Genomic DNA, 27,701 nt, shown 5'->3' on the forward strand with positions numbered 1-27,701 from the left:
CTACTCCAAGGGCGGCACTTCACAATCGTCAACAAACCCTGGCGAGTTGGGTCTGTCTGGGGGAAGGTGGGGGTGGTGGGTGGTATAGGCTAGTTGGTCCCTTCCCTGAGCCTGTGATGGGAGTGTCGTGTTGTTGACGATGTTGGTGTAGTCAGTTTTACCCACCTCACACACCTCCAAGTACTGCCCACTCCTGCAAAGTACATCATCATCATCATCATCATCATCATCTAGTATTATAAACATCATTTCCAATATTATCAACATTTATCATCTTCAACATCATCGTCATCATCATCATCATCATCATCTTCACTATCATCATCATCATCATCACCATCATCATCATCATCATTAACAACTTCACCGTCGTCACCAGCTAGTATTATAAACATCATTGCCAACATTATCAACATTCATCATCATCATCATCATTACCAACATTGTAAACATTCATCATCAACATCATCATCATCTTCACCATCATTATCATCATCATCATCATCATCACTGCCAACATTATCAACATTCATCATCATCACCATCATCATTATCATCATCATCATCATCATCATCATCATCACCATCATCATTATCATCATCATCATCATCATCATCACTGCCATCATCATCATCACCATCATTATCATCATCATCATCAATGCCAACATCATTGTCATTCATCATCATCATCATCATCATCATCACATCATCATCATCATCATCATCATCATCATCAACAGCAACAACTTCACCATCATCATCAACATTATCATCATCATTGCCAACCTTATCAACATTCTTCATCATCATCATCATCATCATCATGACCCAGTGATTACACCCTGCAATCAAGAGACATTTCTAGTCGATCCGGAAAATTCTTAACGCCTTTTCCTCAGAGATTTATTCTCTGGACAGCTCAGCATACACATTAATGATAAAAATAACGTACGAGGGAATGGTAACGAGTAATAGGCAAAATAAATCTTGTATTGTAGCAGGGTAAGAAGGCTCCCTAGCACCTCTTCCTTAGCGATTCATTTTTGGATATGACTAGTTAATATTCTATTGTGTGTTATTTATGCACAGGATGGCGATGTCTGAAGGATTTAGACAACAGATTAGGACAATAGGGTGTAATAAGCAGAATAAATGACTTAGGAAAAGGCGTTAGGGAGCTTTCATGACCAAAAGGAATACGGACCCAAGAAACGGTACAATATCTATAAAAATCTATAAAACATTGAGGGCAGTATTTCAGAAAACATGGCAGGTTCCTAGCACATCTTTCTAGCGACTTATTTTGCTCACAGCTCCTTAGAATCCACTTGTAGCTATTAATCAAAACTGTATCGATGTTTAAACGATATGAATAACAAAGGAGAAAGAATATAATGTTGTATTTAAAAGATATGACAAAGGAGATAACATTACGTTGTGTTCAGACGATATAACAAAGGAGAGAATATTACGATGCTGTAGGCCAAAGAGATCGGTAAAGGAGAGGTACGGTCTGTCACTTGGAGTCGTCACCTAACCCCGCCACCACCTGAAGCACTTTTAGCCTTACCTCTTATTGTCTTCTGGGTCATTTTCTTGTGCTGAGTCCCATCTGGTAGTTGCGATGTTAGCAGGTGTGGTGTTGGCAGGTGTGTTGGTGATGGATGTAGTGTTGCTGTCGTTGACAGGTGTGTTGCTGTTGGAAGATGTGTTACTGAAAGGTTTGCTTTTGACAGATGTGCTGTTGGTGATGTTGACAGTTGTGTTGTTGTTGAGAGATGTGGATGTGGTGGTGGTGACAGGTGTGTTGTTGGCAGGTGTGGATGTGGTGGTGGTGACAGGTGTGTTGTTGACAGGTGTGGAGGTGGTGACGGGTGTAATCTTCTGCGGTACTGACGTGTTTTGCCTCCATTTGGGTGGTGGTGCCAGCTGTAAGGTTAAGGAAATACATTAGTTCCCTGCAATAAGCGTGGACGTGTTGTCTCCATCTGAGTGGTGATACAAGCCTTGACGAGGTAAAGGTGTTGCTTGTTATGAGTGGCACTGTTGTACGTTCGTTGTAACTATTACGTGTACAGCAGGAGTTGTCAAATGGGGAAAATTACTCCATGTGAATGAAAATGGACTTTGCCGTGGGTCAGTAAACGAAACAGCTTAATTATTTCTCATGTTTTTGCGCAGTGAGATCAAGAGCAATGAAGGATTTTACTTCTTTTAGGACGGTAATGAGACAAGTGAATAATTCTGATGTACAGGAATTATAAGTCAGATGATGTAGCTGATGCCAAAGTGAAGGGTAAAGGGACAGAGGAGAGAGATTTTTCCAACTATTGTTTCATAGCAAGTGTGTGACATCTTTCTCTGCAACGTAAATGAATGCAAATAAAATAAAATAATTAATGAATAAATAATTGCCAATACAAGGGAGTTTCCAGTTCTTCACTTCAGCACCTTTCACTAATCTTTTGTAATTTTCTACATTCTCTTTACCAAACCACAATAATATTCTGTAAATATGCAATTCACGCAATATATACGGACATGTAATGCAAGATATACACACAGATAATGCAACATACCTGACATCCTCTGACCTGACCCAGCCAATCTTTGAGTAACCTAACCTAACCCAGCCCAACCACATAAGTCAACCCAATCTAACCTAACCCAAACAGCCCAATCTAACTAAACCTAACCTAGCCTAACCTAAGCTAGCCTAATCAAACCCAACTTAATCCAACCCAATCTAATCTAATCCAACCTGCAATAACCGAATCTAACATCTATCTGTTGTCAGACGCCTTAATCCCGGAAGGGGTGGCCACAAACAAATAGCCTCCATGTCGCCCTGTCCCACGCCATTTCACCGCCCTCCCCCCAGCTCACATCCCCCTCTCTCATATACATCTCCATTCAATCGCTCCATCTCATCCTCGACTCCGCCACCCTCCCCCCCCCTCCACCTCACCTACATACATTTTCCTCGTTAGTCTCTCTCTCTCTCTCTCTCTCTCTCTCTCTTTCTCTCCACATGGCCAAACCACCTCAGTGTATTTCTCCAAACATTTTCTAAAACATCCATATTCACACCACAATGCCCCTTCACTTCCCCATTTGTCAGTCTGTCTCTCCATGTGACCCCACATGCTCCTCTCAAATAACTCATTTCCTCTGCCTTCACTCTTGGCTTATGCCCTTCCAACAAGTTCCGAGGTTCACGTCCATACGTTAGAGTTGGTATCACAATACTGTCATGCACCAACTTTCTTACTTCCATGCTCACCTCTCTATTTCTTATCACTGATTTCAAAGAACCAGCAACCTTTCTTTCTTGTTGCACCCTTTCAAGCACTTCATCCTTCAAACTTTCATCCTTAGTCATCACACTACCCACGTACTTAAATGCACTCACATTTTACATTTCCACATCATCCAACCTTACTCTACATTCAGTGACTTCATTTCTCTCGTAGACCATAACTTTCCTCTTCCCTACAATCACCTTTAGATTCCGTTTCTTACACATTCTTCCAAACTCATTCACCAAGCCTTGCAGTTCCACTTCGTCTTCACTTAACAATACAGTATTCTCTGCAAACAACAATACAGGAAGTTTCTAAACGCTGCCCTCTCTCATTAGGGCTGCTCCAACAACCACTGCTCAACCTTTTATCTCTTTTATAAACCCATCCATATAGAGACTGAACAACCATGGAGACATGACACATCCACGTTTGAATCCAACATTCGGATAGAAAAATTCACTCAGTTCACTATCCACACGGACTGCCCTCTTAGCGCCTTCATACATACTCTTCACGGCATTCATCAACTTCCCATTGACTTCATATATTCTTAATACTCTCCTCATTTCTTGTCTATCCACTTTGTCATATGCTTTCTGCAAATCCATGAAGGCCACATGCAACGTCCTTCCCTTCTCTAGAAACTTTTCCACTAAAGACCTAAAGATGAATATCTGATCTACACAACCTCTTCCCTTCCTAAGGCCTCTCTGTTCTCCTCCAACTAATTCCTCTGTTATTTCTCCAGCTCTGTCGGTAAGTTTCCTGCCACATATTTTACCTATTGCAGGAAGAAGACAAGTGCCCTTATGGTTACCACACACTTCGTTTTCCTTTTTTCCTTTGTACAGGGAAATAATTATACCTGACTTCCAATCCCCCGGGACACTACCCTCCTCCCAGGCCAATCTACAAATCCTCCATATCCATTCTACTATTATCTCCCACGCATGTATCAGAATTTCACCACACACTCCATCAATTACAGGGTCTTTCCCCATTTTTACTTTTTCATTGCTTCCATTACTTCCATCTTACTGATCTCTTCCTCTTTTCTCACCATCCTCTTTCTCCCAGCCATTCCCCAGCCACATACACTCGCATTACTTTCATTCTCTATGTTTAACAGTTCCTTAAAATGTTCACTCCATCTGCTCACTTTTTGTCCCTTCTCCATTAATCTACCATTTTCATCTTTAACTCCACTACTAACGTCTATATCACCCTGTCTAACTCTTTTTACCTCCTTCCAGAACATTTTCTTACATTCGCTCCACTTTACACTCAAATTCCTTCCAAATTCCTTCTCCACTCTCTTTTTACTTTCTCTCATACTAATCTTTTCACCTCTCTCTTCCTCTCTACATAAAACTGCTCTTCCATCTCTCAACTTCCTCCAAGTATCTGCTTCACATCCACTCACTCTATGCTTTCTTCTTTTGCGCCACAGCCGGTCACAGCTCCTCATTCCACCATGGTGTTCCTTGCACTCCTCGTTATCTCGTCACCTCACATACCACCTCACATGCTGCACAAATTTCTTCTTTGAATATCTTGCACACACTTTCCACCTTCCCCATCTGCTTCAAATCATGATTATTCAATTTCTCCTCCACACTTCTCTTATATTCTGCCTTTTTTTCTATCCTCTTGCAACCTTTCTACCCTCCTTATATGGGCTACCTCCTCCTGTCCTTCCCGCCTTTTATTCCTACATTGCACTTGAACCCTGACTTTCACCACGACCAGTTGGTGGTCAGAAAGTCCACTCGCCCAACCTCTGTATGCTCTTGCATCCATTACACACCTCATTCTGTCATCTAAATACACATAATCAATCATTGCCTTCCATTCATTGAGTTCACCACCCACCCTTCTCATCACTCGCCACATATACCTGTGGATCATTTTGTGCCTGAGAGGGCATTAGCTATCACCAACCCCCTCCCGGCACAAACGTCCACTAGGGCATTGCCATTCTCATCCACTTCTGCAGGCACACCCCACTCACCGACTACTCCATCGACCTTCACATTCCCTACATTTCCATTCATATCTCTAGGCAAAAAGGCTCCCTCATTCCTCTCAAACTTTTCCATGCATGCTTCCACATTTGCCCAGAATTCTTCTTTCACTTTGCTTGTACTATCTTGCATTGGCGCATACACACATACAATCGCCCACGTTTGTATTCCCACGTTCAAGCTTAGCCACACAATCCTTGAACCAACTGATCCATACTTTCTAACATAATCCATTTAAATCCAATCAAACCTAACTTAACCTATCCTACAGTACTCTAACTTAACCTAACATGATGTAACCTAACCTAACCTAGCTAAACTTACAACTAACCTAACCTAACCCAGCCTAACTTCCAACCTCATGTAACCTAATCTCCTTCATTAACCTAATATGACCTAACCTTTGGCATGGTAACAACAAGCTGTCCGGTGAGCTGTGATCTCTTAGCGGTGGCCTGATCTGACCTGACCTCCTCAAACAACACCAACTGCAGCACCTTGCCTCTCACCCCCACCCGCACGTACTGCGGCTCCACCTCGCACGTCACCAACGATGCGTCCAAGTGCCTGTGCCGGGAAGGGTTTGTAGTAGTAGTGGTAGTAGTAGTTGTGATAGTAGTGGTAATAGTAGCAGTAGTAGTAGTAGTAGTAGTAGTAGTAGTAGTAGTGGAGGTGGTGGTAGTAGTAGTAGTAGTAGTAGTAGTGGTGGTGGTGGTGGTGGTGGTGGTGGTAGTAGTAGTAGTAGTAGTGGTGGTAGTAGTAGTGGTAGTAGTAGTAGTAGTAGTGGTGGTGGTGGTGGTGGTGGTGGTGGTGGTGGTGGTAGTTGTGGTAGTAGTAGTAGTAGTAGTAGTCGTAGTAGTAGTAGTAGTAATAGCAGTAGTAGTAGTGGTGGTGGTAGTAGTAGTAATAGTGGTAGTAGTAGCAGTAGTAGTAATGGTGGTGGCAGTAGTAGTAATAGTGGTAGTAGTAGCAGTAATACTAGCAGTAGTAGTAGTAGTAGTAGTGGTGGTGGTGGTAGTAGTAGTAGTAGTAGTAGTAGTAGCAGTAGTAATAGTAGTAGCAGTAGTAGTAGTAGTAGCAGTAGCAGTAGTAGTAGTTGTTGCTTTTGTTGTATTGTTTTGTTGCTATCTGGCTGTGAACTATCCTTCTTTCGTAGACTGAGACGGGTTGGGGGACGTCTGTGTAACCAGGCAGCGGATCTACCCTGTTACATTCATGCCACCACGTGAAGGAGTCCAGGGCCCGTATTCTACTCGGGTATGGAGGCTCCTTAACACCTCTTCCTTAGCGATTTGTTTCTGGATATGGCTGTTTAATATTCTTTTGTACGTAATCTGTGCTGCGTATGACGGTATTGGAAGGACTTACACAACACAGGGGAGGAAAGTGTGATGTAATAAGCAGAGTAAATCGCCTAGGAAGAGGTGTTAGGGAGCCTCCTTAGTCTACGAGAATACCATCCCCTGTCCAACATCTGAAAAAGATTATCATCAGTCCTATTCTCAGTGTCTTTTCCGTAGCGATTTATTTTACTTGCTCCTTCATATTATTCTTTTCTTTGTTATTTTCTAGAATTCCATTACCAAATAAGTGGTATTAGTGACAGACAAGACGATGTTCAGATGTAATTGAGAGAGAGAGAGAGAGAGAGAGAGAGAGAGAGAGAGAGAGAGAGAGAGAGAGAGAGAGAGAGAGAGAGAGAGAGAGAGAGAGAGTTTACATTAAGTTTTTATAACCACTGACAACTATGGGTCAAAAGTCAGGGGCACAGAGCTGGGTCAAACGCCCATCTTGCAAAATCATCTTCAGCCGATTTTATGTATTTTTGACCAAACTTGGGGGAAGGGTTGAGGGTAAGGCAAGAAGGAAGTGATTCAATTTTGAGAACAATTAGTCACAGGCCGGGTCACAGGGCCAGGCCAAAGTTAGACCCGTGTGTGTGTGTGTGTGTGTGTGTGTGTGACCGAAATCACTCACATTGTTTTGATCTGATTTTACCGTAACTTGGTGGAAGGGTTAAGGGTCAGCAAAGAGAAAAAGAACAATAGGACATAGGTCATGGTCACACAACATGATCAGCATAAAGATTTTCAAACCGATTTTAAAAACTGATTTAGACCAAACTTTGCGGAGGGATAAGAATAGAAGAATTCGGCTTTGAGAACAGAGTCACAAGGTCAAAGTCCAAGTTCACAGGACAAGGTAAGTTCAAAGTTTTAATTTGACATGATTCAAACTTGGTGGAAGTATTAAGGGTGAGGCAAGAAGCAAGGGGTTTAGTTCTGAGCCAACAATCAGTCAAAGGTCAAGGACACACGGCAATAGCGAAGTTTGACCCGTGTGTGTGTGTGTGTGTGTGTGTGTGTGTGTGTGTGAACAAAATAACTAAAAGTTTTGATCATATCTGGATCATACTTGGCGGATGAGTTGAGTATCACCAAAGAGGTTGGCTTAGGTCAAAGGTCTATGTCACATGGCAAGTTATCTTGAACAATTTTTATCCGATGTAGACTGAACTTTGTGAATGGGTTCGAGTTACAACAAGGAAAAAGAAATTCAGCTTTGAGGTGGCTCAGTTCAGACGCACCTCCTGGGTTCTGCTGAGTTGTTTAGTGACTCACTCCCGTCTGTTGTGAGAATTGCATTACTAGTAGTAAGTGTAGTGACCTGCATTATAAATGGTGTAGTTAGTGTTTTCTTGTGTACCAGAGTGTGTTCTAGTGTGTACTGTGGTGATTGTTTCAGAGTGTTATAAGCTACTGTTTAATGAGATTTTTACCTTGTGTTGAAGTCTAGTGTGTGAGTTTTACCTTGTGTGTAGCCTAGTGTGTGGGATGGCTTCCTCATCTGTGATGAGTGTTTCCACTGCCAGCTCTGAGAAAAGCTGCCGTGTTTTAAAGGAATTTCTTGGATTAAAGCCAGGGATACGAACTATCAGGCAAGAAAAGGTTGAGATAAGAGAGTTAGTAGAGGAGTTGCTTGAGAAGATAGATAAGAGGAAAGCTGAAGGATGGAAACTTGTGCATAAGCAAGCGTGTGTGAGGTGTGGTAATGCATGCAACACATTGAGTGACGAATGTGAGGGTGAGGACGTGAGCGAGGTGGAGTGCTAGAGGTTTGGCGGCAGTGGGGTGGTGCCAGTACTGGGTAAAACCGGCATCTTGAAAAACAGTGGAGATAATCCCATTACCTGTACCAGTGTTTGAGGAAATGATAGTGGAAGGCGGAGGAATGAGGTACTGTACTGTGACAACAATATAAAGAGATGTTAGATAAAGCAGGACTGAGTACCCTCTCCCCCCCCCCCCAAGGCCTTTACGCTACTGAGGGAGCAATTAAGGACTGGAAAATAGAAACAGCAAATGGAATCCGGTGAGTGGAAGCAGCTAAGATGCGGAGATTGTGAGTGTACAAGGTATGGGAATTTCACATGCTTAAAGTAAAAACGTCAGTTAACTTCCGCTCTATATCCAGCAATAGTTAAAGGTAGTCCCTGGTCGTGAGGATGATCATAGTGTGTATTCTTGTAGTGAGTAAGAACTTAGGTAAACATAAGATACTCATGAGTCATTATGATACATTAAGGGTTGGTAAGTATATGCAACTGAGTTAAACCTCTGTGTAATGAGTGACTTGTTTCCATTTGTGTTGCTAAAGTAATGTATTTGTCTTGTACTAAGGTGGTAATAACAAAGTAGAAAAAGTACCTATGTTTTGGAATCTCAGTGTGTGGAACAGTTTTTTCTTTTTTCATTTTTTTTTCTATTTATCGCAGTCCGGGAGGGAACTGGAACAGAAAGCGATACACAGTGTCACACTGTCCTAATTCTGATGTTACAGATTTTCTCTGGACTTGTCGCCACACTCCCTACTCCTGTTGTTCTCACGCCACCTATCTAGATATATAGCAGTCACATATCGTGCTCATTAAAGGGGAGTGTGAAACATGTAAATGACTTCTGAGGGAGTGTAGGGAACGACAGTAGTAGTAGTAGTAGTAGTAGTAGTAGTAGTAGTAGTAGTAGTGGTAGTAATGGTAATAGTAGTACTAGTAGCAGTAGCAGTAATACGAGGTCACCAATGTAAAACAAGTAGCCTATGCAGATGATCTCACAGGGGCTGGCAAGGTGGAGATTGTGAGGAAATGGTGGGACCTTGTAACATCTTATGGACCTGAAATAGGTTACTACCCTAATGCAAGTAATTCCATCTTGATCGTGAAACGAGCTTACTATCAAGATGCACAGGAAGCCTTCAAAGATACAAAGATGATGGTGACAAAGGAAGGTCAGAGGCATCTAGGTGCTGTGATTGGAACTAAGGAATTCAAGGACCAATATGTGAGTGATAACGTAAAGACATGGGTAGAAGAAATTCATTTACTATCCAGCCACGCAAAAAACAGAACCCCATGCAGCATACAACGTATTTATGTATGGTGTAAAGCACAACTGGACCTTCGTGATGCGGACATACCAGACATCGAGTTGCTGCTGCAACCACTGGAGGATGCTATCAGGGATTCATTCCTCCCATCACTGACCAATGGCCACATCCCCACACCAGAAGAGAGGATCTCCTATCACTTCCGCCCAGGATGGGAGGCATTGGCATTACAAATCCAGCAGCCATGTTAGGCAATGAACATAAATATTCGCTCAGGCTCACCGAATCCCTCTCACAAAAGATTTGTGCCCGGGATGAGACAGGTAAAATCCACCAACAACCGCAGAAAGATATACAGACACAAATGAGCAAGCAGAATGAACCAAGACAAAAGGACCAGCTGCAGCACATAACCGAACATCTTCCATCAGACCAGTGTAGAAGAGTTGAAATGACACAGAAGATTTGGTCGTCGAATTGGCTGACAACCTTGCCTCTCAAGGCAAAAGGCTTCCACTTCAACAAACAAGAATTTATTGACACCATAGCCATGAGATATGGGTGGCCAACAGAGAAACTTCCTCACCACTGTGCCTGTGGCACTGTCTTTGATGCAAACCATGCAATGGTTTGCAAGAAGGGAAGCATTGTGTGCATTCGACATGATGAAGTACGTGACCTCACCGAGAAAATGCTACAGGAAATATGCCATGATGTCACCATAGAGCCACCTCTGCCACCTCTAGACTGTGAGCACTTCATCCACAGAACAGCAAACACATCAAATTATGCAAGAACTGATGTCAGTGCTTGAGGTTTCAGGAAACGTGCGCAGAGAGCTTTCTTCGACATTATGATATTTGATCCTATGGCAGCATGTCACCGCGAACTATCTCTCGAGGCTGCACAGAAGAGGGATGAACAAGAAAAAAGAAAAAAATAAACTATCAAGAAAGGATCCAACATGTGGACCACAGTCTATTCACTCCCCTTGTGCTCACAACATCAGGTGGGATGGGTCCAGAGGCAGGGAGATTCTACTCGAGACTTGCAGAGGTTCTTTCTTAGAATAATCATCAACCTCAGAGTTCCGTTATGGCCTGGATGAGATTTCGACTGTCATTCTCCCTCGTGAAGTCTGCACTGCTATGCCTCAGGGACACAAGATCATCAGCCCTCAGGCCTGTCTCTCTGGCGGGTAAGGATTTCGAAGGTACTGTGGTTGAGAGCCGCATGAACCAGCGACTCCAGTAGATTAATGTCTTTATTAGCACTGTAATGTTAAAGTAAAAAAAAAGTGATAAAAGTAGTAGTAGATGGCTGGTAACCACAGTCGCTGGCGTGTTTGGGGCCAACGTACTGAATGTTAGTGAGGGTTAGTGTCAACCTTCACATTACAACTCCAAATGGTGAACTGTAGTATGAAAGTTGATTTTGGTCTTCACAATATAATTACGAAATGGAGGTGATTAACAAAGTAGTCGTAGTCGTAGTCGTAGTCGTAGTCGTAGTATTAGTATTAGTAGTAGTAGTAGTAGTAGTAGGAGTAGTAGCAGTAGTAGTTAGTAGCAACCCCAAGTTCATATGAATGTGAAACCAGTGAATTGCATGCTGAAGCTGCCATCTTCCTGCGGATCACCATCATCCATTTGAGGGAAATGGAGAGAGTTGAGGCACATTTATATAACTAGGCAACTTCATCACTTAGCCATATCGGTGCCATCACGTGAAGGAGCCCCTCTCCACCACCCTCAGAAATGTACAGCATTATAAAAAGATGCAATATGTAAAATAAATCGGTAACGCAGACTTGGTAAGGTGTGATGCAGGGTAGGAAACACCTTTGCAGTACAGAGTAACGTCTCACTTATATGTATTGACTTGAAGGACGAAGCAGTTGTTGTCCTCATCCTCGGTCAGCGTGAAGTCCAGCTTGGCGGCGTTGACGTTGAGAGGACGACCATCTTTGCTGAATAGACGCACTGGCCCATCCTGCAACACAACGCAAGAGACTGAGCATGGACGTAGCAAGGAGCACCAATTCATCCTGCAACACAACACAACAGACTGAGCATGGACGTAGCAAGGAGCACCTATCCATTTTGCAACACAACGCAACACAGGTACAGGAAAAGGCAAATGTATGGAACCATAGGGATTCACGCAACATAAGAGTATATTCTGTGATTTCCATTTCCCCCGTCTTTAATATTTCCAGATTTTTGACACGCTGTACAGTCGTCAAAAAATATATCAGAACATTTTAACCCTCTGACATCAGGGACGAATATCTCTCCCTTCTTCGTATATTCAGACGATTTTATTATGTTCCGGGGAGACTATCTGACTCAACCTGTACTGTACATTCGTCAAAAAGTAAGGTACAGAGGCAGGTAAAGGTGAAATAGGCAAAAACTTACTGAGAAAGAGGTGCTGGGAAGTGTCCTTGTTATTTACTGTAAGGAAGTACATTAATATTAACGTCTCCTATGCCACCTCGTTATTTATTTTAAGGAGGGTACGTCAGTAAGAACGTCTCCTTTGTCACCTCGGTATTTATGTAAGGAAGTGCGTCAATATTAACGTCTATGTCACCTCGTTATTGACTAAGGAAGTGCATCAGTATTAATATCTGTTCCATACCTTCATTTTTGGTGGCATTTCCTTTCCTAATTAATGTCACACCTTCATACCTTCTTTTTGGCTGCTGTGTCCTTCCTCTTGGCGTCTTGTTTACTGCGTCTGCGGGCGATGTGGCGATGCATAGCGACCCTGGTTTCTGGGGTGTGCTCGCTGTCTCCTCTCCACCACCTACACCCGAGTAACAAATATTAATACTAAGGCTTGTATTGTCCACGGGTAAGATATTTCCCTAGCACCTCTTCCTTCGTGATTTATTTTCCATACATACTTGTTTTTGTTTCATCATCTATTCACACTTGTTTCCATACATACTTTTTTCCATACATACTTGTTTTTGTTTCATCATCCTTTTATTTTCCATACATACTTGTTTTTGTTTCATCATCCTTTCATTTTCCATACATACTTGTTTTTGTTTCATCATCTTTTCATACTTGTTTCCATACATACTTGATTTTGTTTCATTTTTTTTTTTATTTTCCATACATACTTGTTTTTGCTTCATCTTTTCAATATTGGCATAGATTGCATGAATAACACATATTGTAACGGAACAGATTCAGAAATAAACCGATATGGTCGAGGTGTTGGTAAGCTTCCCAACAGCACCAGAATACCAACCTAAATCCTAATTGTCATATTTTTTCGCATCCTTTTTGTGCTGTTAAATCATGAGAAAATTAAGGAATCGTTTGTTGATTAGTTTCATTGGTACGTGTAAGCTGAGTTGCCAATGTACCCAGTTTATATCACCAGGTGTAGAAGAAAAGATGTGATGTTGTGGACCTTTGCCCTGACTTGTAAAGGAACATCCCATAAAACAGTGTTATAGTGGCAGTGTTGTGGTATGATTATGGTCCAACTTCCGTTATGATTTATCCTGAAAATTTCGTGTCTGTACTCCCTTTTAGGCTACCAATATTCTCTCTCTCATTCGCTCTCTCTTACCTCTCTTGTAATGATTTATCCTGAATATTTCGTGTATGTATCCCCTTTCAGGCTACCGATATTCTCTCTCTCTCTTTCTCTCTCTCTCTCTCTTAATAGCAACAGGGATTTCTTTTTTTTCCTTAACAGATGATGAACAGAGGAAGGAACAACAATAGACAAAAAACATCCACACACCAGAGTACAAGTGTTGTCTGTTGATTAAAAAAAAAAAAAAACTACAAGAAGACCTACTGGCGGCAGACACTGATATAACTGATAAAGAAGAGGTGTTGGAGAGCCGCCTTGACTGACCTGGATATTTTGTGGCAGGTCTTCCTTTGTGATTCACTGAGTACATTCCACACAGCATTATTTTGTATGTTGTTTATATGACTTTGGTGCGACACTGCTTACATCAAATCATTAAAAAGGTCTTGAGGTGTTGTGTGCAAAATTAATCGCTAGGGAGGATGTGCAACGAGCCTTCCTATGCCGCTAAGTATGGTCTCAGAGGTTAAGAAAGCTCCGTAACTCCTTTTCGTAAGTGACTTATTTTGCTTATTACACCTTACTGTCCTTCGTTTTATAAGTTATTCCAACATCGCCCTACTCTTCGTAAACAGCTTACAAAAGGATATTAACCAGCCATATCCAAACATAAATCGGTAAGGAAGAGGTGTTAGGGAACTTCCTCAACCGACGAGAATACGGGTCTAAGAATATAGTCTTTGTTTCCATCTGTTTCTTTGTGCCTCTTTCCTTCATCACGGGGGCAAACTTTTACATCCACAGCACAGTCACTCCAACACCAAGGTACGCAAACTCTCTGTCTGTCTGTCTGTCTGTCTCTGTCTACTGTCTGTCTGTCTGTCTGTCTGTCCGTCTGTCCGTCTGTCTGTCTGTCTGTCTGTGTCTCTCTGTCTGTCTCTCTCTCTCTCTCTCCTGCATCACTGGATGGAGGCGGATCACATACCAAGGACAGAAAGTAGTGCTCATCGGCCCTGCGGATCACCTGTCCTTCACTAATCCTGAAACATACATACATACATACATACATCCGTCTACCTGTCCATCTATATACATACATACATACATACATACATACATCCGTCTACCTGTCCATCTATACACACATACATAATATATACATCCGTCTACCTGTCCATCTACATACATACATACATACATACATACATCCGTCTATCTTGGAAAGTAACTGGAGGAGCCCTGGTAAGCTGCTGGCCGCCTCACTGACTCTTCCCCCCACCACTTCACATCGTCTTGTCTCCATCGCAACACTTGCATTATTAATTTTGCTGCGTCGGTTTGTTTGTTTTTGTAAGGCTTTGTGGTACCGGAGAGGGATGCCTTCACGCGGTGGCACCTATTTAACCGGTCGGCTCCCCTGCTGAATTACAGTTTGAAAAGTCTATGCAAAGCTGGAGAAGGCAAGAATAACACAGGTCATTGTAGTTAAGGGTACGAAAGGGAAGACACACTCACTCTTCATCATCATCATCATCGTCTTCGCTGCTCCCCCTCTCACTGTCTTGGTATTCAGCTTTCTCCTTTTTTCTCTTCTCTGAAAAAATAAGAGTCAGAATTAGAGAAGAAAAGAGAAGAAAGCTTTGGATTAAGGGTTGGGTTTTGGTGGCCTTGGTATTCTTGTAGGTTAAGGAAGCTCCCTAACACCTCTTCTATTGCGATTTATTTTGGAAACTACCCATCAGTGTCCTTTTTTTGGCTACTTATATCTTTTTAATATTGACAGAGATCGCATGAATAGCAAAAGATTATAGTAAAGAAGCAGAACAAAAAATAAATCGGTAAGGAAGAGGTGTTTGTAACCTTCCTAACCGCACCGTAATACCACCCTCAACGATATTTTTACATCTTACGCCTTAACACTCCCTTGTATCTACAGTATATTGTCAGCATAAATCGCTACAGAAGAGGTGTTAGGAAACCTGCAAAGCGGTTCAATGGAAAGAATATTGAGGTGTAATTGACAGAATAAATCGGTTAGGCAGAAGTACCACGGATAGGATGCAGTGCTGAAATATTGTCTTTCTCTGCCACTGAGCTACGTTGAAATAAGCTGCAAAAGGACGAATATCTGGGCCAAGTTAAATTACATGGAGTAAAGATTCGGTAACAGCGAAGCACTTTGGTTTGTGCCCTTCGGTTAATGACTTGTTTAGTGGTATGGTGTGGTGTGGTGTGGTGTGGTGTGGTAGGGTGTGGTGTGCTGTGGTGAGGTGGGGTGGGATGGAGTGTGGTGTGGTGTGGTGGGGTGGGGTGGGATGGAGTGTGGTGTTGGTATGGGTTGGTGTGGTGTGTGGTGTGGTGTGGTGTGTGGTGGTGTGTGGTTTGGTGTGGTGTGGTACGGTGTGAAGTGTGGTATAGTGTGGTTCATGGTGTGCTATGATGCGTGCTGTGGTGTGGTGTGGCGATTTGGTGTGGTGTGTGGTGTGATGTAATGTGTGTTGTGGTGTTGTGTGTGATGTGGTGTGATGTGGTGTGGTGTGGTGTGATGTGGTGTGGCGATTTGGTGTGGTGTGTGGTGTGATGTAATGTGTGTTGTGTGGCGTGTTGTGGTGTGGTGTGTGATGTGGCGTGTTGTGGTGTGGTGTGTGATGTGGCGTGTGGTGTGACGTGTTGTGGTGTGGTGTGCTGTGTTGTGGTGTGTGTTACGGGTCGGTGTGGTGTGATATAACTTCACTAAAGTCTATAGAAGTGAAACACCTCGCGTCCGAAAAACACTAATGAGAGACAAATGGACAGGGCAGCTGCAAGAGACGCTCCCGCATCAACAAACATCTAACCGGATTTGAGAGAGGTAATGACAGCATGTACACTGAGGGGGAAAACAAGGAAAAAACCTGTACTATAATTGTAATGCTGCCCTCCATATTTTTTGTGTGTGCAACTTACTATATGTTCAAGATATCTGTCAGAGGCTGTTTCCCTTGTTTTATATATTTTTTCCATTCCTTTTCATACATTTTCTGTACTTTACCATGTTACGTTTGACGGTGATATTTATTTCCATGTGATTTATATATTTATTGTACTAACACAGGTTAATTCAGTACTGTACTAGTAAAACTAACTAACACGTAAAATACATCGTTAAAGATCAGGTGCTATGAAGCCAGCTCGGCCATCTCTTCCTACTGCTCCTCCTCCTCTTATTCGTCCTCCTTCTACTCCTCCTCCTCCTCTTACTCGTCCTCATCCTCCTTTTCCTCCTCCTATTCCTGCTCCTTCAACTACTGCGCCTCTGTTGCTGCTGCTGGTATATTTTTACGGCTACTACTACTGTAACTTTTTTACTGCTACTACATTACTATTACTAGTACTAGTGCTAGTACTACTACTACTATTACTACTAAAGTAAATGTGCAGTTTCGTCCTGTGCATTCGGGAAAGCATGGATTTTTTTTTTTTTTTATGTGCTCGACTCTGGGCATAGGCTTCACAGCCTGCTCCCAAGGCCCAGTAGTCCTCCTACATATCATACACCTCTACATGTCACCTCTTCGGCGCTAACACCCACCGTCCATATTGAATACATGCTAGGGCTGTCTCATACAGGACTGGTGTATTGGTATTAGAGAGGGTATTTTTACGACATGTTGGCGGGTCTTCTGGTAGATCGGTAAAATCTGCTTTACATGCAATTCAAATCCTTAAACTGTGCCCTGCCCCAGCGGGGATTTGAACCTGGGTACGGTAGGACCGCAGGTCACCTCCCTACCGATTGAGCCACAGCATGCCCAAGCCTGCAATATGTATGGTGATTTGAAAGAATTGCAAAAAATATTTCGAAGCTTCATAAAAGAAGCTGGTATCCCCATGTAAAAGCCACATGATAGCAGTGATGGTATATACGTGAAGGAGTGATATCCCAGGATACACTCAGTGAACATTAGTAGTAGTAGTCGTAGTATTAGTATTAGAATTAGTAGTAGTAGTTGTAGTAGTAGTAGTAGTAGTAGAAGTAGTAGTAGTAGTAGTAGTAGTAGTAGTAGTAGCTGTAGGAGGAGTAGTAGTAGTAGAAGTTGGCGGATGGAAGCCAATTGTACGAGTACATGTACTAAAATATCAAAACGATATCTGCCCTCCTTCCTCTATTTAATATCCCGTAAAAGTTTTGGAGGGGAGCTGATCCCCCCTAAATATAATGGTGGAGAACTTTATGTACGGTAGTGGAAGACATTATCAAGAAACTAGACGAACTGACCTCAGGGATTTCGTTGAAATCCATTGCGGGCTGGAAGCCCTCAAGATTTTTCCCTCCAGGGAAAAAAATAAAAAATAAACACAAGATAATAAAAAATCATTTCATATGAGATGGCTGGGCACACTGCGTTTAAAAGACTGGAGGTCATAGGCAGCAGGAAATACAGACAGAGCAAGACAGTTACACAACTGACCTGTTGCATAAATGAAGGACTGTGAGTAACGGTTAACTCTTGCATTAGGGAGTTGGACTGAAAAAGGATGAGAGTCTGTTGCCAGATGGGTGTTAGGCGCCTGCCGTAGTGTGGAGGGATGCAAGCAGACAGTTCAGAAAGCAGTAACCATTGAAGTAGTGACAGAAAAGAGATAAAGATGCAACAGTGTGGCGAAGAGACAGAGGCTGAAAGGCGTCAGGAAGAGGAGAGTTACGGGGGCGAAAAGCCTCTGACTCAACCTTGTTGAGAAGAGCTGTATGTGGGGAGCCTTCCTACACGAGAGTTGTACTCTATATAGGGGCGAATATAACTTTTGTATAAGGTCATCAACTGTGCAGGGGTAAATAAGGCGTGGAGTCGGCTAAGCACACATAATCTCTTGGATGCAGATTTTACAAGAGAGTTAATATGATCTTTCCAAGAAAAATCCTGAGAGAATGAGATGATGCAGCACTGACTTGGATATTGTTAAAAATTAGAGGATACTCCTGAGGTAGATTCTGTTGAGTCGACATATATAATAACTGGATTTTTGATGCATTAAAAACAAGATTACATTTACCCCAATCAGAGTTATGAGTCAGACACTAAGTGTGCCATAGCTTCATCCCCTGTCTGTTGAAGTAACTGCTGAGATGGACGCTGCGGGAAGCGAATGGAAAGGTGAAGGATGGAGTCATCAAGTCATCAGCGTATGAATGGATAGGGTTAGATGTACAGCTTAGAAGGTCATTGATGAATAAAAGGAAGAGAACTGGTGATAGGACAGAGCCCTGAGGAACACCACTATTGATAGCACTAGGAGAAGAATGGTGGCCGTCTACAACAGCAGCTATAGAACGGCCAGAAAGGAGCCTAGAGATGAAAGCACAGGTAGAAGGATAGAAACCCTTACGGAATCTGTACTGACGATCGGAGAGAAAGTTATGATAGGAAAGATGCATAAAAATTGTTTAGTTAAGAACAGATTTAACAACTTTAGAAATAAGGATGTTAGAGCAACAGGGCGATAGTTACACGGCTGGAAATGGTCACCCTTCTTTGAGAGAGACTGAAGGAAAGCAAACTTCCAGCAAGAAGGAAAGGTCCAAGTTGACAAAGGAGAAAGAGTTTACCCAGGCAGGGTGTAAGCACAGAAACACAGTTCTTGAGGACAACAGGAGGAACCCCATCAGGCCCATTTGCTTTGTTAGTACTGGGGCCAGAGATGGCAGAAAATACGTCAACTGAAGAAATTTCAATGTCAGCCATGAGGAAGTCAGAGGGGGGAAGTGATGATGGAACAGCACTTTCCCCTATTACTGATCATTTTTTTTTTTCTGGGACTGGGCTGATCCCCCCCAGGAATGCTGGGGTGTCACCCATCCCAAATAGCACATTGAGGATGAGGGTCCATTGTACAACGTTAAGAGGATATCAAAGCCATATCTTCCCTTTCTTCACTATTTCTAAGAATTTTTCAGTTGGTGAGGAGGGCATGATCCCTTTAAAAATCATGGTAGGTCAATAACTGACCTACCATGATTTTTAGGGGGATCATGCCCCTCTCACCAAATGAAAAATTCTCAGAACAATTATTGTATAAAGTTGAATACCTTCGGAGTAACCAGACGGACTAACCTGAGAAGTTTCATTGAAATCCATCAATTAGCCTAGGAAGAATTAAGGAATAAACACACAGACACACACAAGATACACACTCGCACAGATTGAATCTCTCACAACAGTATCGGGTGACTTGCCGAAAATAACACCATTGAACTTCGCTGGATTAAAAATAACAGTAAAATACTACTACTACCACCACCACCACCACCGCCACTACTACTACTACTACTACTACTACTGCTACTACTACTACTACTACTGCATCACAAAACTAACCTAGAGCCTTCTCCTGGTCCTCCAGAAGTGACTTGTGAGCCAGAGTGAGATCCTGCAGTGCTCTGAGACGTTCAGATCTGTGGACACAAGAGTTCAGTCCCTTTACGTATCCTGGTATTAAAGGTGGTATTGTAGGTGGTATGACAGGCTTTCAAACACCTCTTCCTGAATAATTTACTTCATATATTATACCTGAACATTTCCTGGTATTCTGGTATTAAGGGTGGTATTGTAGGTGGTGTGACAGGCTTTGTAACACCTCTTCCTGAATAATTTACTTCATATATTATACTTGAACACTTTCCTGGTATTCTGGTATTAAAGGTGGTATTGCAGGTGGTATGACAGGCTTAGTAACACCTCTAAATAATTTACTTCACATAATACCTGAACACTTTCCCTTTGTGATAATATCGTTTTCATATCGATATGTTTGCATCAGTAACATATCAGAGGACTTTAGAATGTAATATGCAGAATAAATAGCTAAGAAAGAGGTGTTGCGAATTTTTTAAAGCCACTTATATAAAGCGATCTCAATTCTTGGTAATTCCAGACGCTACTGTTCAGCTTAAGAGTAACTGCCGGGGACTGGAGGTGTGAATGGAGGCTACAGGTATCCCCCCAGGTGGAAAAATGTAAAGGTAAATGCAATGGACTAATGGTGGCAGTAAGAGGATATATAACAAGTATTAAAATGTATGTTATAAAACGTATGAAGATCTAAGGATGGCAGAGTCAAGCACTAAAAGCCATCAGAACATGGTGGAGGCAGTATGGAGACCAGGGTTCGTGTTATTGTCGGCGAAGGAAGCTCCTTAACACCACTTTCTAAGCGATTTATTTTACTTATTTCACCTTACTATCGTATTCTATATTACTTAAGTTAATCTAATATCACCATAATCTTCATAGTCTGTATAAACAATGTGCAAACCGATATTAATCAGCCCTATCCAAAAATAACTCAGTAAGGAAGGGGTGTCAGGTAGCTTCTTTAACCGCCAAGGAAAGGAGCCTAGGTATTCATGATGCAACTAGAGGGACACTCGTGGAGCGCATCTCTCCGACAAGGGTAACGTAATTTCACCACTCATCATGATGGGTTAGGTTTTCTCATCACTGATTAGGGTTTCGCAAAAAATGTTTTCCGGATCCAGAATATGTAATACGATCCGGATCGGTCCCAAAAGTTAATCGATTGTTCCCTGGGACATAGACTATCTACCCACCAAATTTGATCCAAATCTCTCTTTTAGTTTTTGAGTAATCCTGCTAACAGACAAACAAACTACCACTCAAACAGGGGTGAAAACATACTCTCCTTGTCGGAGAGAATAAACACAGGTAGCATCATCCCGTAGCAGTTAGCCTCTTCAGCACTAGTACCTTACAATTCTTATATTCTATTGTCACTAGGTGATTTTATTAAGCGTACCTTGTCACTACCTGCCCGTCCAGCTCCTGTAGTTGACTCAAGGTACACACCACCCAGCTTCTGTACCCTCTGTAGTCGGTACAAGGGTTGCCAGTTAGGTACCTGTAAGATATAACTAAATATATACTGATCTAACATAACCGATACATAATTATTATTTTTAAATAAATCTTTCTACACGTGGTGGTAGGTGGAGGCGCTTACTATTCAGTCTTGTAGTACTGCTCTCGGGTGTCTGCCCTTTCCTCTTTTCCGTCCTTCTTTCCTCTTTTCTCTTCTGCGTTTCTTTCCTTCATTCTTTCCTCTTCCTTCCGTCCACAGGTGACTCTGCACTGAGTGACAAGCCAAATGGTTTCCTGTACACCAGGAACCATTTACTACGCTGGGTAGTAACCATATTACCATAGTAAGGCGCCTGGTGATTTAATGGTTAATTACGGCGCTCCAATAGGACTGAGTCGGTGCAGGTTTATATCCAAGGGCTGGTTGGAGTTTATTGCTCACGTAATACCACTCAGGGATGAGGGAGGCTGGTCACTCTCATCTCAAATGTCAGGACCAACTTGCCTAACCCCGGGCTTCTACGCTCCTCATGGGGCAACACTGGAATAGATGGCGAATGAATGAATGAATCTTTTTACAGCCAGACGTCTTTTTCCGAGACGGGGTGGCCACAGATAAAACACCTTCATGTCATGCAGTCCTCCGTCATCAGGCTGCCCTGCCTCCAACTCACACCACCCTTATTATAGCTCCGCACTCAATCCACCACCTAATAAATAATAACAGGTATATAATACCAATGAAATGGTACAGCCAATCCCATTTTGCCGCAGTATATGTCTTATTCTGCCACTGATCTACGGGATATAAGCTAGAAAAGGACGCCAAGTTAAAGGGAATGAAGTGTAGGAGTGATGGAAGGGAAGTATAGGAGTGATGGAAATGAACTGATGTAGAAAATAATGCTGGCTGTAAGATCAGACTTAAGAAGTGAGGTTAACCCCTTCAAACCGGCGATATATATTTTCATTTTTACAAGCGAGCGAGCGATGTTTACTCTCAGTAAAGTTTGGAAATGAGCAGCCCGGCCACGTCCGATCCGGCCCAGCCCTACTTGATCGTCACGCTTAGCAGAAACTAATAACTTAAGTCCTATACGAAGTAGAGTTGATATTCTTTCTGCATGTGATACATTCATTCAGTAAATTTTGTTGTCAACTAAATACTCACCCATAAACGCGTAGCAACCCCTTGAAATTTTGGATTTTCCCTGGGAGTGTTCGGCTCCAATCGGTGAATGCCTCAATTAGGGAATCAAACAAAAAAATATTTTCCGTCGTAACACTGTGTTTTTTGTCATCTCTGACAGTTAAATATTGGAGATTCCGCTTATAACTATATATCAGAGGAAAATTGTGATAACATGGCGCTTGCTCGCTTGTCACTCGCTCACAGAGCACACTGTACTGGTATTACAGCTGCAACGATACGATAGTATTTGAGTTAGGATGAAGCTCAGTTAGTGAAATGAGTTAGCATACGCTGCATCTGATCGAACCAGCTGGAAAAATCTCTCAAGCTGAATAAAACTGTTTGGTGAAAGCAAGGAAAAAACTACAAAACCTATACCATCGGAGTGCGTTTTTTTTTTTTTTTTTTTTTTTTTTATACATCGATCTTGCTAAGGGCCAGATGATTTTACACAACTTGGGAAAGGAGAGAGAGAGAGAGAGAGAGAGAGAGAGAGAGAGAGAGACTACTCACAACTGTGTAAGGTTCGGCAGGTCCTGGAGTGATGTAAGAGATGTGATGTCTGAGATGAAGTTGGCTGTAAGATCTAGTTTTCGGAGCGCATGGCATCCCTCCAGCCCTGTGACACACTCTATGTTGTTTAGCGCCAAATTCAAGTACTCAAGATCTCGGAGCCGCCGCAGGTTTTCTGTTGAGGGATAGGAATGTATTGTGAATAACTCTGGAGATTTATTATAAGATTTTTGTTTTTGTCTTTTGTTCCTTTCCTTTTTTTTCTCACATTGCACCTACACACTGTATTGGATAAAGGGAAAATATAACGGCTGTATTTTATTAGTTGGCATTATTTCATTTTAGTTCACTGAAGATAATAAGAGATGTTGAAATGTTTGATAATGAATATGATTTTTATTTCGTCCGTCATATTGTTCCTTCTGAAACTGAGATTCCCCAAGAATGTACCCACGTCTGATGGTCTTGAATGTTACTGATGCAGACCATGTTGATACCAGAACAACATAAAGAGCATACAGGACAATGTTAAGGTGTAATATGCAAAGTAATTCGCTAAGGGAGAGATGCTGAGGAGTTTGCCGTGCCACCTATAGTATGGCTCATAAGGTTTTCCCAAGCCTATTTGCTGGCTGTTTGCAATGGCACTTGTCCTGCCATAGGTGAGGTGGGCAAAATATGCCCTCAGAGAACATCAGTCTGCTCTCTCTCTCTCTCTCTCTCTCTCTCACACACACACACACACACACACACACACACACACACACACACTCACACGATATAAAGTACGTGTGTTTGCAAAGCTACGCCTCCTTCCAGCTATTTTTCACAGACGATTCCATTACAGGTGCACAAGTGGCCAAAAACATCCACTCAGAGGACATCAATGTAGCCCAGACTTTGAATGTCAGTTTTGGATTCCCAGTGGTTGCCTGTGTAATATTTCAATCAAAACGTGTCAGGTTCGGATCATCGTTACACACACACACACACACACACACACACGCACACACACACACACACACACACACACACACACACACACACACACACACACACACACACACACACACACACACACACACACACACACACACATACATGCATACATACACACATACATTTTCACACATACATACTGTAAATATGGGATAAAGGTGCCGTGAGATGCTTCGCTGTGTTGCTTATCTCTGTATCATCGGCCTTTGAGCCTGTAAGAGATAATATTCACCCACTGTCTTGGGCTACAAGGCCAGTGTATCAAGCAGGTTACCACAGTTATCCCCTTTGGTGTTGTACGAAGTATTTGGTACTTATTTTACCAGCAGCTGCCTGCACTAGGATTTGAACCCTGGTGTTGACGGGTCTGCAGGTGCATAGTTAATAACGCTAATCACGTGGCTACCGCAGCAGCCTACATACATACATACATACATATGGAGTGAACATCAATAGTAGTGCTGATTATAAGTGTTGTCTATAAATATGTGGGAATCTGTAGCTCCTCTTCCTTAGTGATATAGTTACATTTTAAACGTTAATATTTCCTTGTATGTTATTCATATACTGTATTATGTTATATAATATCACTATAGGTTCTGGCGAAGGATGCATGCTCACTGTGGCACCGATATATTTGGTTAACTTCGCTGCCCAGTTAATACAGACATCCCTCAACTCCCTCCTCATCCCCCGAAAGGAGGATGGTGGCTGCAGATGAAGGGAAACTTTGGTCTGCAGTCCACCCTGTTTAGATGAGCCTAGTACAACTTCAGTATCATTATTCTTATTCCTAGAATTATTATTCTCCCGTACAATGACCTCAGAAAATAATAATAATAATAATAATAATAATAATAATAATAATAATAACACGTACCAATTTTCGGTATAAGGTTGCCCTGGAGATACAATATACGAAGTCTTGGGCACCAGCGATGAAGGTGTTCGATTCTCTCAATGTCCTGCTGGTGAAGAGACAGCTCCTCCAGTGTTGACAGTTCTCCATCGTTGTGTTCAGCGCGTCTCCTTACCAGATCTAGGGTTACTGATCGAAAGAACAGTGAAAATAGTTTCTTAGTCTATTTTTCTATCTATCTATCTTTATTTATCTATCTGTCTATATCTATCTAATCTATCTATTGGAAAAGTCTAGTTGTTTCTTTTAAGTTCTACGATCATGCCACGTCACCTTCAGTAAGCTCCTCGTCTTCCCAGTTTTCTCTCTCTCTCTCTCTCTCTCTCTCTCTCTCTCTCTCTACCAGATCTAGGGTTACTGGCTGATATAATATTGAGGATACTTTATTACACTTGGACAGAGTAGTAAAGACAAATATACCCTGCAAACTCCTTTACTATTGCCACATGTCTGTTTTTTTCCTCCGTGCTGTCAAATCTTTCTCATTATGTTTCGCGCCACCTTACCATATCTACAGTTACTGGTAGACAGAAATGTGAGGATATTTTGTCGCTACAGTTATATAGAATAATAAACAGTTTGTAATCTCCTCCAGCGTTGCTAGATCTCCGTTATTATGCTTCACCAGTGTTGCCAGATCTCCGTTATTATGGTCTGGACTTCTGATGGACTAAGAGTGGTCAGAACAGCTTGCTTGTGCAGTTTGACAGAGCAACAAAAACACTTGCCCGTACTCTCGTCGGTAAAGGAAGCTTCCTAACACCTTTTCCTAAGCGAGTTACTTTGAGCATTACACTTTACTCGTACTGTTCTATTCTGTGTTATATAAATTCTTCCAACATTGCCTCACTGCTTAAATAACGTATCAGAGAATATTAACCAGTCATAGTGGTAGGTTTTGGCGACCATCATCCACTCACTTGATGTAGTGCTGCCTACTTCTTCCTTAGCCTTTATCATTCTTTTTCTGTGCCTGCCATCCTCTCTTCCTATTTCTCCCATCTTTCCTGTCACTTCTTATTGCTTTTCTTTCCTTGACAGGTGGCTTTACATTGAGTGACAAGCCAAATGGTTTCCTGTAAGCCAAGAAACCATTTACAGCGCTGGGTGGTAACCATATAACCAAACCATACGTGCTCCCTACGTGTCAACAAGTGGGTTGGTGGAGGGTTAGTGCCCCTCACTGTAAAACAAATAACTCAGAGTCAAATGGCCACCTCTTACGGGATTATGGCGTTTGGCAATAGATAGATATGTAAAAAAAAAAAAAAAAAAGGTGTTTGGAAGCCTCCGTACCTGACGAGAGTAGAGCCTCAGAGAGCTCACACCCCCGCCAAGGTTTTAAATGCAGGGTCAAACTGGGCCATTTTTTACCTTGACCTCTCGACCCAAACCCGTATTCTCGTCATTTAAGGAGGTTCCCTAGCACCTCTTCCTTAGCTATTTGTTTTTGAATACGGCAGGTTAATAGAATTCTGTACTTTATTTACGAAGAGTATGGTGATAGTAGAATGATTTATGTAATGAGCAAAATAAGTCGAGTAGGAAGAGGTGTTAGGGAGCTTCTTTAACCAGCAAGAATACGAAGCCAAGACCTTAGTACAAAATGAATGGTCTTTTTCTGTGCAGCATTATGGTCTTGGTACAGTCGCCCCAAAATGTGATGGCAGAATATCCGGAAATTTGTGGTCAGTAATAATGCACGAACTGTACCTTATATCTGGCAGTTCAGAATGACCGAAGTAACATGAGACTCTGCCATCACTTCCCGGGGCGACTGTACAATGTTTTCCACCTCGTGTCAATGGTCAGGTAAGGGTTATTTAGGGATTTCAGTGTTTTATCAGCTGCGCCTTTGCTCTGGCGGAAGAAATTTGACCACTTTATCTTCTAAGGGTCTTCAGGGGTTACTGAAACTTTGGTACATTTATATCCAGTAGTTTTTCCGTGATGTTAACAGCGATAGATATACAGTTGGAAAGATAGACAGATAGATAGATAGATAGACAGATAGATACTGGTAGATACAGACAGACAGACTGATGGATAGATAGATAGATAGATATTGGTAGATAAATATAGATGGATAGATATATAGGAAGAGATAAAACTGGAGAGTATGTACAGAGAGAGAGAGAGAGAGAGAGAGAGAGAGAGAGAGAGAGAGGTAAAAAAATAAACGATCGAAGAACATAGATCCGTATTCTCGTCGGTGAGGGAAGCTTCCTAACAACTTTACCAAAGCGATTTATTTTGCTTATTACATATTACCACCGTATTGTGTGTTATGTAAATCCTTCAAACATCGCCACACCATGCATAAATAACGTACAAAAGTATATTAACCAGCCATATCTAAAAATAAATCGCTAACAGAAAGGCTTTAGGGAACCTCCATACCCGACAAGAATAAGTGCCATAGTCTGCTTAGTGGAGGCTTTTTTTTTTTTCTTTGTTAAGGGAAAATTAAAATATTGTCAGTCCTTCATTGCCGGCTGTTGTAGGTGCCATAGAAGGTCTCGTAGCACCATTTTCTTAGCGACTTATTCTATATATTGCACCTTGAAGCGAAAATTAAAATACTGCCAATTTCTCGCCATTACGGGTTGTGTTCTAGGAAGCATCGTAGCACCCTTTTCTTTAGAGACTTATTTTACCTATTGCACCATGACATTATCTTGTACTGTATATTTGATACTGAGTCAATTTGCCTCTGTAACACACAAGATGATACTGAGGTGTTATGTGCAGAGTAAACCGCTAAGGAAGAGGTGTTAAGGGATATCTAAAGCCACTTGGAATATGACTCTCTCTCTCTCTCTCTCTCTCTGCGTTTGTCTGTCTGTCTGTCTTTTTTCTGTGTCTGTCTGTCTGTCTGTCTGTCTGTCTGTCTCTCTCTCTCCATATAATAAAAATACAATTAATACACTTACTTCGAACCAT

The 27,701-nt window shown here is 42.0% G+C and overlaps 1 protein-coding gene across 1 annotated transcript; it reads right to left on the reverse strand.

The window, feature by feature from the left end:
• LOC145397252 (dynein axonemal assembly factor 11-like) lies at positions 1-27,701 on the reverse strand. The gene is made up of 11 exons (XM_080270449.1): positions 27,692-27,701; positions 24,720-24,887; positions 22,841-23,015; positions 21,074-21,175; positions 19,636-19,712; positions 14,795-14,873; positions 12,412-12,529; positions 11,586-11,710; positions 5,734-5,899; positions 1,574-1,932; positions 1-193 (listed from the first exon to the last, which is right to left on the reverse strand). The coding sequence occupies exons 1-11, from the start codon at positions 27,699-27,701 to the stop codon at positions 1-3; spliced, it is 1,572 nt and encodes a 523-aa protein (XP_080126575.1).

This window comes from Coenobita brevimanus, chromosome 40 (assembly GCF_032717465.1).
Source record: "Coenobita brevimanus isolate Jiangsu-jjx chromosome 40, ASM3271746v2, whole genome shotgun sequence".
Taxonomy (NCBI): domain Eukaryota; kingdom Metazoa; phylum Arthropoda; class Malacostraca; order Decapoda; family Coenobitidae; genus Coenobita; species Coenobita brevimanus.

Bases quoted from the DNA above. Each gene is read 5' to 3' on its own strand.
- LOC145397252 (XM_080270449.1), bottom strand. The intron at 12,530-14,794 runs GTGAGTGTGTCT...ACTCGGGTGTAG, and splicing joins GATGATGATGATGATGAAGA to GTGGTGGAGAGGAGACAGCG. The intron at 11,711-12,411 runs GTATGAAGGTGT...GTTGTGTTGCAG, and splicing joins ACACAGCAGCCAAAAAGAAG to GATGGGCCAGTGCGTCTATT.